The sequence below is a fragment of the Schistocerca cancellata genome, chromosome 9 (assembly GCF_023864275.1).
Source record: "Schistocerca cancellata isolate TAMUIC-IGC-003103 chromosome 9, iqSchCanc2.1, whole genome shotgun sequence".
Classification (NCBI taxonomy): Eukaryota; Metazoa; Arthropoda; class Insecta; order Orthoptera; family Acrididae; genus Schistocerca; species Schistocerca cancellata.
This window is the reverse complement of record NC_064634.1, coordinates 436,631,216-436,644,192: the sequence shown is the minus strand read 5'-3', so window position 1 is coordinate 436,644,192 and position 12,977 is coordinate 436,631,216. Positions and strand designations below refer to the sequence as shown.

Here is a 12,977-nt window from a genome sequence, read left to right as displayed (position 1 = left end):
CCTGGCCTCAATTTACATCAATTTCTTCCATGTCAGCAGTTCTTCACAGTAACTACTCCATTTTTGAGTCTGTTTTAGTCTTCTGAATCTTTCATTTTCTGGCATGTCGATTTTTCAGTCCTCCTTCCACCTCAGTAACATACAATGCACTTTGCTTTTCACTCTTCTTAAGTTGTGCACGGTGTTTTAGCAGTAATATCTTTCTTGCATATTACTCTGCCTCCCACCTTTAAGATCTCCAGTTTTCAAATCTGGTCTGGTGCAGTTCCCAACAGTCAGTCTTTCCTTTTCATCCTATCCGGTAAGTCTCTCCCGATCCGGGGTTCTGGATGTCTTGATGAAACTCTTACCCCTTGTCCTAAGCCTCTCTAGTTCCTTTCCCTTCACCTTTCTTCCTTCACCAACAACCCTTCTGCTGAGAGGAGGAGCCATTGGCTCTGACAGCTTCCATAAGTAAAATCTTTTTTGTATTTATGTTCTCCTGCTGCCACTTAGTAAGTAGATTTCTTATCTATTCAAAATCTGTTCATATTATTCGTAAGGAAATCATTTTTGATCAGTATTAATCAATCCTAGAAAATATCTGTATGTTTGTTTGTCAGCTACTGAAGTTGTGTTGAAGAATAGGAACAAACAAGTACTATGCACACATTAAGAAAATTAAAATTTACACAATACAATGTTTCAATTTTTGAAATGAATGTCAATATTAGGTCTATCTGTTTATAATTTAAATAAATATTGGAAATCACAGATAAAAGGTTTCACTTACTTTGAACCGTAATACTGGAGATCAACTATCAATTCCTGAAGAAAATACTTTGATGTCCTAAAAGGCTGCCGCCAAAGTACTAATTTTTTTCTATCTAGTACTTCTTCTTCTCTACTCGTAAAAACCTGGTAATCTCTAAGGGAGGTACTTTCACCATTTGAATGCCTGCTTGATCCTTCGGGTTTCCTTTTAAGTGTTGTAGGCATAGTGTTATTCAGTCTCTGCAACTGAATATTAAAGAAAGTCACTTTAAGGAAGACAATGTTTGTGCAAACGTGTACATGAAGAGCATATTTTTATTTTTATGAGATAATTCAAGAATCATTTCAATACAAAGTATAGGATGACATCAGCTCTTTGTAATGGCGCTATTGTGCATTGCAAACAACTAGCACAAAAATATAAGCACTTACATACCTAAAACAATGAGTTCAGCCATCAACATACAAAAGTGCAAGAAATAAGCCAAGTTAATATCATTCTTAAAACAGTTATGGAATCATCTACATGGAATTTTAAATTCTGCAGATTTTCAAACTTAATTATCAATTTTGCAGTGAAAAATGTTTAGTTGAACTATTGTAGATGTACCCTGCAAACCTGGATTTCTGACATAATACTATATTGTACACAACTAAGTAGTGACAGTGAAAACACTATCTCAGTAACAGGTGTAAAGAACATCTTTGAAAGCAATTCTCTGAGAACTGATTCAGCAGCCAATCCTTTGGCAATAAGATCAAGAAATAAGTTTCTAAAGAAACACCAAGCTATTCATCATTACTGCCCATACCACAATACATTTAGCCATATCCACATCACAGAAGTACAGCTTAAAGTAAGTTAGTTTATGATATACCAGGTGTGTCTCCCAAGAGTTGTAAAGTACATTTCCTCTCCCACTTTGGCAGATAATTGCAAATTTTATGTTTGCGGTGTGTAGATGTAGTGAGCCCAGTTGCAGTTCATGGTGTTTTTTCTTTTGGGTTTACTGCAAGGTGGACTACCAATTTTCAAGTAATGTCCAATGTCTAAAAATGAATACACTAGTAAATGATACACAGAAGCTCACTTATCTTATGCCTACTGTTTGTATGAAGAATCCATCCTCCTCCTCTTTAGAATAAAGAGTGTAACAGCGATGCATTTATTGAAGTTACAATTCTGTTTACTACGTCTCTCTCCCAATGGAAAGACTTCTAATGTTATTACCGTATTTACTCGAATCTAAGCCGCACTCGAATCTAAGCCACACCTGAAGAATTAGACTCGAAATCAAGGAAAAAAATTTTTCCCGAATCTAAGCCGCACCTGAAATTTGAGACTCGAAATTCAAGGGGAGAGAAAAGTTTTAGGCCGCACCTCCAAATCGAAACAAAATTAGTCCATTGTGATATGAGACACAATTTAGGTCGAATGAATGACGATACAGATACAGTAGTTTGGTTCGAGTCGTAAGCTTAGCAGTTAAGTTTTACCAAGTAGCCATTGCTATGTGTCAGGCGCTCCGTCCGTTTTTATACGGGTACCCTTCGTTTTTCACATGCATCGTCTGGTTTGAATTGATTGCTTATTTTTCTTTGATCTAATAAGTGCCATTCTCTTTGTTATAGGTGTTTACGTCACTCTAAGCTGAAAATGTATTACTGCACTGTGTCATGCATTGTTTGTCGCATTCTGGTAATGTGTGTTCACGACCTGTCGCCGCTCGCGGCATGGCTTGCTTTGGTGTGCGCTGCCGCCGCTTACAATTAAAAAAAAAAGAGAGGAATTGTCTCATTAGCTATACAATGGCAAGAGACTGCTATTTGTTGTTATTTACACTGCTGCTTTCTGATCAACGAGTACCAAATAATAAACTGCGTATGATAGAAGATGTTCTGAACGAGAATTTACCGAAAATTTTTCTCTGTTGAAAATCTTTGCAGACGCCTCTTTAGTACATTACTTTCTGCACAGAAATTAGAGTCATCTTAGATTTAAAAATCTACTCAATTGCCGTGCTTCATTTCTGACTGTATCACTATTAGGCATAAGAACAATACGAATATAAACATGACATGATATGTGTATTCTTCCGCGTTTGCTGTTGTCTCACTCTAGTTTCGTAGTTTATTAGGCAGACAGGATTTAAATGAGATAGCAGTAAACACGAAAGAATACATGGCAAAATGTTTATATCCATATTATTCTTATGGTGAAGAGAATACTGCATGTGATTCACAATTCATAAAAGTTCCCATTAGCAACCACCTCTTCTCACAGGTAGGAAAAAATTCATAACATATATTGACAAACATTGCAAACAGTCTTGCCAGTCGGATTTTCGTAGTACATTGAAAAGCTGCTACATTCGAAGATGAATAATACGGAATTTGTATTTACTTCATTGGATAACGTATGAAAATGCACTGGTCGAAATTCGGGGTGGACAAAAAAGCTCGTCTTCCACCTTTTTTTTAAATTTATTTACTGACGCAGAGAATTTGGCACCAGAATTTATCTTTGTGCCTGCAAAGCATGCCTGTGTAGCGCTACATATATTCGACGGCAGAAGTTAGTTGTGGCGGCACCTACCAACATATTTCAGAACTTCCGCTTACTTTGCACTCGATTCTAAGCCGCAGGCGGTGTTTTGGATTACAAAAACCGGAAAAAAGTGTGGCTTAGATTCCAGTAAATACGGTAGTCATTCCCTACTACCAGTACTTCACAGAACAGAGAAATAGTACACTGTTTCAGATGTTGTCATGTGTACAGTAATAACAAATACTGAGTGTTCTAATTTCAAACACAGGAGGATTGTGAGCACTGGACAAAATTTAAGCCTATTCTACCAAACAACTTGGTATAGCATGCTTCCTGGACAAGAGTGTTCAGGAATGCTCCAGAAGCAGGCCCAGCCACCTGCAGACTGAAAATGATGCTCATTGATGGATTCTTTTGCTCTCATAAAGAGTGAATAAAAGCAATGTTGAGACACATCAGGACTGAAAGATGGATGCTTGCAGTCAGGACTCATCTAGAAAAGCTTATCTCTTGACTACTGTTAGCATGTGTATCATGATGGTACATGGGTCCACTGACATTCACCTTCAGTTCCTTCAATTAGGTTCATCTGAAATGCTCAAGAAGGCATGCTTCTGCCAATGTGTATATGTTGTTGTTGCTGTCTTCAGTCCTGAGACTGGTTTGATGCAGCTCTCCATGCTACTCCATCCTGTGCAAGCTTCTTCATCTCCCAGTACCTACTGCAACCTACATCCTTCAGAATCTGCTTAGTGTATTCATCTCTTGGTCTCCCTCTACGATTTTTACCCTCCACGCTGCCATCCAGTACTAAATTGGTGATCCCTTGATGCCTCAGAACATGTCATACCAACCGATCCCTTCTTCTAGCCAAGTTGTGCCACAAATTCCTCTTCTCCCCAATTCTATTCAATACCTCCTCATTAGTTATGTGATCTACCCATCTAATCTTCAGCATTCTTCTGTAGTACCACATTTCGAAAGCTTCTACTCTCTTCTTGTCTAAACTATTTATCGTCCATGTTTCACTTCCATACATGGCTACACTCCATACAAATACTTTCAGAAATGACTTCCTGACACTTAAATCTATACTCGATGTTAACAAATTCCTCTTCTTCAGAAACGCTTTCCTTACCATTGCCAGTCTACATTTTATATCCTCTCTACTTCGACCATCATCAGTTATTTTGCTCCCCAAATAGCAAAATTCCTTTACTACTTTAAGTGTCTCATTTCCTAATCTAATTCCCTCAGCATCACCCAACTTAATTCGACTACATTCCATTATCCTCGTTTTGTTTTTGTTGATGTTCATCTTACATCCTCCTTTCAAGACACTGTCCATTCCGTTCAACTGCTCTTCCAAGTCCTTTGCTGTCTCTGACAGAATTACAATGTCATCGGCAAACCTCAAAGTTTTTACTTCTTCTCCATGAATTTTAATACCTACTCCGAATTTTTCTTTTGTTTCCTTTACTGCTTGCTCAATATACAGATTGAATAACATCGGGGAGAGGCTACAACCCTGTCTTACTCCTTTCCCAACCACTGTTTCCCTTTCATGCCCCTCGACTCTTATAACTGCCATCTGGTTTCTGTACAAATTGTAAATAGCCTTTCGCTCCCTGTATTTTACCCCTGCCACCTTTAGAATTTGAAAGAGAGTATTCCAGTCAACATTGTCAAAAGCTTTCTCTAAGTTTACAAATGCTAGAAACATAGGTTTGCCTTTCCTTAATCTTTCTTCTAAGATAAGTCGTAGGGTCAGTATTGCCTCACGTGTTCCAATATTTCTACGGAATCCAAACTGATCTTCCCCTAGGTCGGCTTCTACTAGTTTTTCCATTCATCTGTAAAGAATTCGCGTTAGTATTTTGCAGCCTTTACTTATTAAACTGATAGTTAGTTATCTTCACATCTGTCAACACCTGCTTTCTTTGGGATTGGAATTATTATATTCTTCTTGAAGTCTGAGGGTATTTCGCCTGTCTCATACGTCTTGCTCACCAGATGGTAGAGTTTTGTCAGGACTGGCTCTCCCAAGGCCGTCAGTAGTTCTAGTCCTGGGGCCTTTTTTCGACTCAGGTCTTTCAGTGCTCTGTCAAACTCTTCACGCAGTATCACATCTCCATTTCATCTTCATCTACATCATCTTCGATTTCCAAAATATTGTCCTCAAGTACATCGCCCTTGTATAGACCCTCTATATACTCCTTCCACCTTTCTGCTTTCCCTTCTTTGCTTAGAATTGGGTTTCCATCTGAGCTCTTAATATTCATACAAGTGGTTCTCTTTTCTCCAAAGGTCTCTTTAATTTTCCTGTAGGCAGTATCCATCTTACCCCTAGTGAGATAAGCCTCTACATCCTTACATTTGTCTTCTAACCATGCCTGCTTAGCCATTTTGCACTTCCTGTCAATCTCATTTTTGAGACATTTGTATTCCTTTTTGCCTGCTTCATTTACTGCATTTTTATATTTTCTCCTTTCATCAATTAAATTCAGTATCTCTTCTGTTACCCAAGGATTTCTACTAGCCCTCGTCGTGTTACCTACTTGATCCTCTGCTGCCTTCACTATTTAATTCCTCAAAGCTACCCATTCTTCTTCTACTGTATTTATTTCCCCCATTCGTGCCATTTGTTCCCTTACGCTTTCCCTGAAACTCTGTACAACCTCTGGTTTAGTCAGTTTATCCAGATCCCATCTCCTTAAATTCCCACCTTTTTGCAGTTTCTTCAGTTTTAATCTACAGTTCATAACCAATAGATTGTGGTCAGAGTCCACATCTGCCCCTGGAAATGTCTCACAATTTAAAACCTGCTTCCTAAATCTCTGTCTTACCATTATTTAATCTATCTGAAATCTGTCAGTATCTCCAGGCTGCTTCCATGTATACGACCTCCTTTTATGATTCTTGAACCAAGTGTTAGCTATGATTAAGTTTTGCTCTGTGCAAAATTCTACCAGGTGGTTTCCTCTTTCATTTCTTAGCCCCAATCCATATTCACCTACTACGTTTCCTCCTCTCCCTTTTCCTACTACCGAATTACAGTCACCCATGACTATTAAATTATCGTCTCCCTTCCTTATCTGAATAATTTCTTTTATTTCGTCATACATTTCATCAATTTCTTCATCATCTGCAGAGCTAGTTGGCATATAAACTTGTTCTACTGTAGTAGGCGTGGGCTTCGTATCTATCTTGGCCACAATAATGCGTTCACTATGCTGTTTGTAGTAGCTTACTCGCATTCCTATTTTTTTAATTCATTATTAAACCTACTTCTGCATTACCCCTATTTGACTTTGTATTTATAACCCTGTATTCGCCTGACCAAAAGTCTTGTTCCTAGTGCCACCGAACTTCACTAATTCCCACTATATCTAACTTTAACCTATCCATTTCAATTTTTAAATTTTCTAACCTACCTGCCCGATTAAGGGATCTGACATTCCATGCTCATATGAGGTAAAAAAAAAACCAGATTTTCCCAGTTAAAACTATACTTTTCTTTGGGTGAAAATATGCATTGTCCTGGGTGAAAATGCAGTTTTCCCGGGTGAAAATACACTTTCTCCGTGTTAAGTGGCCAAACGAAACAATGTTACGCAATCTCGCCAGCCAATGACAGCAGATATTCAGAGCATAGGACACTTAGTGTAGTCAGCCAGTAGGAACATTACTGTTAAGAGTTCGTGGTAATTATAGCTACAAGAGAAGCTAAGCTTTCACATATAATATTGGTCCTTTTTTGTGTGTGTTATGTTTGAAGATATCAAACACAAATGTGCCAGTAAAAATTTAAATAGTGACATAAATGTCTGGTCTTCTGGTCTGAAATATTTCTACGTGGCTGGACCTCAAAGTGCCAACTGACAATCAAATGCTCCGTGATTTAAGAAAGTTAGCACACATTTGCACACATGGCATAATTGATCTTGGATAAAAGGAAATTTACTTTGAAAGTACTGCTTCTCAAGCCACCATTCGCAATGTTTTTACACTCGTACAAAGCAGTTTGTTGTTACCAAATATTGCATAGTCTTTGTCCTGAAGCCTTTGACGCTTTTGCTGTAGGCATATGCTTGTGTACATACCCAGTTTTTTGTTGTAAATGCTATTTTCTTTGCAACTTAAGTTTTATTTTCATGTTTTTCTCTCATGACTTACGTTTTATTCTGTAGATGCAGGCTAAACTAAAATTATTTGTTAGTGTATCAGTTCTTACTACTCAAAATTACAAAAATTTAACAGAGAACCAAAACAACGAAAAATTCCCAGAATTCGAAAAGATTCCTGGTTGTCCCGGGGCATATACATCCTCTTCCGCACACTGACAAGCAATCAGAGGCCTTCCTTTCATCAGATGATTGTGTCACTAACCACGTGTTACAAAGAGGAGCACACACACCTCTCTTCTGTTACTGTTCTCTTCTTCTGAACAAACATCTCCAGAGGAGATCCAGATGCACAATTGCTACTTTGCCTCTGAGCCACAATGGCGTAGCACTATTTAATCACCAATTATGATGCAGAATACTGATTTAACACTGCATAACTAAATATATGAATATTTACTGACAGAACTCCAATGCTAAGTTCGTCTGTTCCTGCATTTGAAAGTGAGGCATCCACAAATTGAAAATCTTACCAAGCTTCTGGTAAGGCCTCAAGATTGTCACCAATTCTATGCAAAGACTGCAGTACATATGCATAGTTAAAAATGCTGTCCTCTTCGACTGTTCTCCAAGCAAGATATAAATTTCATTTGGCAATGGAAGTTGCTCAATGTCTGGAATGGCTTTCATATTCACAATAATTTCTTTACTGTACAATTTTTTTTAACCAAATATGGTCACAATCACAGAAAGAGGACTATCAAATGCCAAACAAAACTGTTCAAGGTGATGATCTGCAGAGCACTCTACTCGAGCTTTCGTGTCACAGATGGCAATGACTAGATACCACGTACAAGGCAACGGACTTTTATTTCAGTTATAACAGCTGTACAATGTTTGGACATGCACTTGATTAGACTGGATACATTATCACATGGCTATCTTGGAAATGTAGCTACAAACCCACACCATCCATTCTCACAACTTTCTCACTATAAATCGCAAACCTGCTCCAATAAATTACAGCTCAATGAACACAAAACAAGATTCCACTATAATGTCGCTCAAGTCCTTTAAGATAGGTATTTTAACTCTTGCAAGCATTAAAAAAGACTTGTCATTTTTGGTTACTGCATTCATTTTTCCTCCAAACCATGGAATTGCCTGAATAGTTAACATGCACAATGGTTGGTGGGTTGGATAGAAAGGGACCAAACTACAGGGTCTTCAGTCCCTATAAGCACAATGAAGCAGGCCATATAGTTCCTCACACACATGCTGCAATGTCAGAATTCACACAGTTTATTTGACCTACACATTACAGAAACATTTCACAGAAATATTTCCCATGCAAATTTGCGTGTACAAAGGGACACAAGGACACATCAAACACACATTTCTTTTCCTTCTAATGCAGAAAATATATCAACATGATGTTTTCCAAATTTCTTATCTGAATTTTGGACAGAATTTTCTCTGGGGCAACTAGCCTTACCAGTCAAGGTTCCTAATATATATTACTGATGTGGCATTCCCCTCAGAAATGACCAGTTCAAAACCTGGTAGGATGCTAGAGACATGGCAATAAAATTACCTGTTGCTAGTACTTGTGCCAATGTTCTGAGTTAAAATAAAAAACTTTTCTGTGTTGTTTCATGGAACAATGGCATCCATTACTGTTGCCATTAATGCATCTTCTGGATGGCGATTACAATCCCTGCACGGTTCTGGTTTCGGTCTACCCAGCTCATGTCTCTTAGTATGAAACTGACAGTGCATCGGCCAGCTTGTATAGGTTCCCAACACTAAGCAGCTGAGTGCAACCTGTCACCCGCAATGGGTTGATGGTCTGTCACTTTCTTAACCTGCTGGGTTGTATACCAGGACAGCTTGTTGCCTCTTCTGCACTACATCCTGCCTCGGTGTGCAAATTTTATTATTTCTTTTCCTTTATTATAATTTTTATTAAATATTTAGGGACTGGTGGGCAGCAGTTACAATTAATGTTTTAGTGTGTTTCAAGAAAGTACAGGTTACATATATTTTGTAACTTCAACAAGTTATAGCAGTCACACAGGTACGGCACTTTTTTACGATCAGAAGAGTTCATGTGACAGCAATAATAATCATAAACTATGTAAACTAAGGGAAGGCAATCACTTACCTATAGAGGACTGTGTCTGGCATACCTGTAATAGTAATGCTACATACAATTCTGTGGGTACTCTTACTAGAAAAAGAGGAAGAGCTCAAAAACTATTGTTCACTGTTTTCTATTATGTGTTTCTGTGTACCACACACCAGTCCTATATAGCTATAGGTAAATGGTTCTCTCTCCCTTATTGTACTTCTTTTTCCATCCAGAAATTTCCATTACATATTTAGACAGATTCTTCATTTCTAAATAGAAGAAGTGAAGAATACACTGATGGAATTATAAGGACTGCATTCCAGTAGGGCAAAAACACTTATAACTACAATGCATAAGTCAACTGAAGCACAAAGTAGTAAACAACATCAAATTCAGATTCTTTCCGCTTAAGTTTAGGACACTGCAGACAGATGCTAGGCACCCCACAGCACAGTAGGTGTGCTGGAGCAATGAATACCGTAAGCAGCAGGCATAGTGCAATGGGGTGGTTAGCAGACAGCTGCTGCTGCTGCTGCTGCTGCCTTAAGGTGTAACACAGCTGAGGTCGTAAGTGTTCATGTCATAACTTTAAGTGGTCAATTACCATATGAAGTTCACGTCGATAATACTCACGAGCCTAATTGGTTGCAATAGATGGGTAGCTAAAAACGATCATTTCGCCTTTGAAGAGAATGCTCAAATGATTGAAAATTAAACTTTCTTCGCCAGATTATTACAACAAATAAAAAGTAAAACGCGATCTCCAGCTCATGCTGTATCTGCTAAAATATCTGGTAATTCAGATGGCAAACATAGCTTAAAATGTAAACAGTTTTAAAATTAGCATTGGATTATAAAATGGTACACTGTCAATGGTTGGTTACAGTAAACACAGAGTGGTGCGAGGTTTGCACTTAACAAGTAAGTGTCCAATAAGCAGGTCTTCCCCCCCATGAACCATGGACCTTGCCGTTGGTGGGGAGGCTTGCGTGCCTCAGCAATACAGATGGCCGTACCGTAGGTGCAACCACAACGGAGGGGTATCTGTTGAGACGCCAGACAAACATGTGGTTCCTGAAGAGGGGCAGCAGCCTTTTCAGTAGTTGCAGGGGCAACAGTCTGGATGATTGACTGATCTGGCCCTGTAACATTAACCAAAACGGCCTTGCTGTGCTGGTACTGCGAACGGCTGAAAGCAAGGGGAAACTACAGCCGTAATTTTTCCCGAGGACATGCAGCTCTACTGTATGATTAAATGATGATGGCGCCCTCTTGGGTAAAATATTCCGGAGGTAAAATAGTCCCCCATTCGGATCTCCAGGCGGGGACTACTCAGGAGGACGTCGTTATCAGGAGAAAGAAAACTGGCGTTCTACGGATTGGAGCGTGGAAAGTCAGATCCCTTAATCGGGCAGGTAGGTTAGAAAATTTAAAAAGGGAAATGGATAGGTTAAAGTTAGATATAGTGGGAATTAGTGAAGTTCGGTGGCAGGAGGAACAAGACTTTTGGTCAGGTGATTACAGGGTTATAAATACAAAATCAAATATGGGTAATGCAGGAGTAGGTTTAATAATGAATAAAAAAATAGGAGTGCGGGTTAGCTACTACAAACAGCATAGTGAACATATTATTGTGGCAAAGATAGACACGAAGCCCATGCCTACTGCAGTAGTACAAGTTTATATGCCAACTAGCTCTGCAGATGATGAAGAAATAGATGAAATGTATGACGAGATAAAAGAAATTATTCAGGTAGTGAAGGGAGACGAAAATTTAATAGTCATGGGTGACTGGAATTCGTCAGTAGGAAAAGGGAGAGAAGGAAACATAGTAGGTGAATATGGATTGGGGGGAAGGAATGAAAGAGGAAGCCGCCCTGTAGAATTTTGCACAGAGCATAACTTAATCATAGCTAACACTTGGTTCAAGAATCATAAAAGAAGGTTGTATACCTGGAAGAATCCTGGAGATACTAAAAGGTATCAGATAGATTATATAATGGTAAGACAGAGATTCAGGAACCAGGTTTTAAATTGTATGACATTTCCAGGGGCAGATGTGGATTCTGACCACAATCTATTGGTTATGAACTGCAGATTGAAACTGAAGAAACTGTAAAAAGCTGGGAATTTAAGGAGATGAGACCTGGATAAACTGAAAGAACCAGAGGTTGTACAGAGTTTCAGGGAGACCATAAGCGAACAATTGACAGGAATGGGGGAAAGAAATACAGTAGAAGAAGAATGGGTAGCTCTGAGGGATGAAGTAGTGAAGGCAGCAGAGGATCTAGTAGGTAAAAAGACGAAGGCTAATAGAAATCCTTGGGTAACAGCAGAAATATTGAATTTAATTGATGAAAGGAGAAAATATAAAAATGCAGTAAATGAAGCAGGCAAAAAGGAATACAAACGTCTCAAGAATGAGATCGACAGGAAGTGCAAAATGGCTAAGCAGGGATGGCTAGAGGACAAATGTAAGGATGTAGAGGCTTGTCTCACTAGGGGTAAGATAGATACTGCCTACAGGAAAATTAAAGAGACCTTTGGAGATAAGAGAACCACTTGTATGAATATCAAGAGCTCAGATGGCAACCCAGTTCTAAGCAAAGAAGGGAAGGCAGAAAGGTGGAAGGAGTATATAGAGGGTTTATACAAAGGCGATGTACTTGAGGACAATATTATGGAAATGGAAGAGAATGTAGATGAAGACGAAATGGGAGATAAGATACTGCGTGAAGAGTTTGACAGAACACTGAAAGACCTGAGTTGAAACAAGGCCCCGGGAGTAGACAACATTCCATTAGAACTACTGATGGCCTCGGGAGAGCCAGTCATGACAAAACTCTACCATTTGGTGAGCACGATGTATGAGACAGGCGAAATACCCTCAGACTTCAAGAAGAATATAATAATTTCAATCCCAAAGAAAGCAGGTGTTGACAGATGTGAAAATTACCGAACTATCAGTTTAATAAGTCACAGCTGCAAAATACTAACGCGAATTCTTTACAGGCGAATGGAAAAACTGGTAGAAGCCGACCTCGGGGAAGATCAGTTTGGATTCCGTAGAAATGTTGGAACACGTGAGGCAATACTGACCTTACGACTTATCTTAGAAAAAAGATTAAGAAAAGGCAAACCTACGTTTCTAGCATTTGTAGACTTAGAGAAAGCTTTTGACAATGTTAACTTGAATACTCTCTTTCAAATTCTGAAGGTGGCAAGGGTAAAATACAGGGAGTGAAAGGCTATTTACAATTTTTACAGAAACCAGATGGCAGTTATCAGAGTCGAGGGGCATGAAAGGGAAGCAGTGGTTGGGAAGGGAGTGAGACAGGGTTGTAGCATGTCCCCGATGTTATTCAATCTGTATATTGAGCAAGCAGTAAAGGAAACAAAAGAAAAATTCGGAGTAGGTATT

The 12,977-nt window shown here is 38.8% G+C and overlaps 1 protein-coding gene across 4 annotated transcripts in view; it reads right to left on the bottom strand.

Moving 5' to 3' along the window:
- The window catches only part of LOC126100195 (vacuole membrane protein 1-like), a 99,538-nt gene that overhangs the window by 60,478 nt on the left and 26,083 nt on the right, over positions 1–12,977 (bottom strand). For all 4 annotated transcript variants that reach the window (XM_049910757.1, XM_049910754.1, XM_049910756.1 and 1 more), the window contains one exon: positions 773–999. In XM_049910757.1, coding sequence (XP_049766714.1) covers positions 773–978 — 206 coding nt within the window. In that variant the 5' untranslated portion in view covers positions 979–999. The remainder of the gene's footprint in view (positions 1–772; positions 1,000–12,977) is intronic.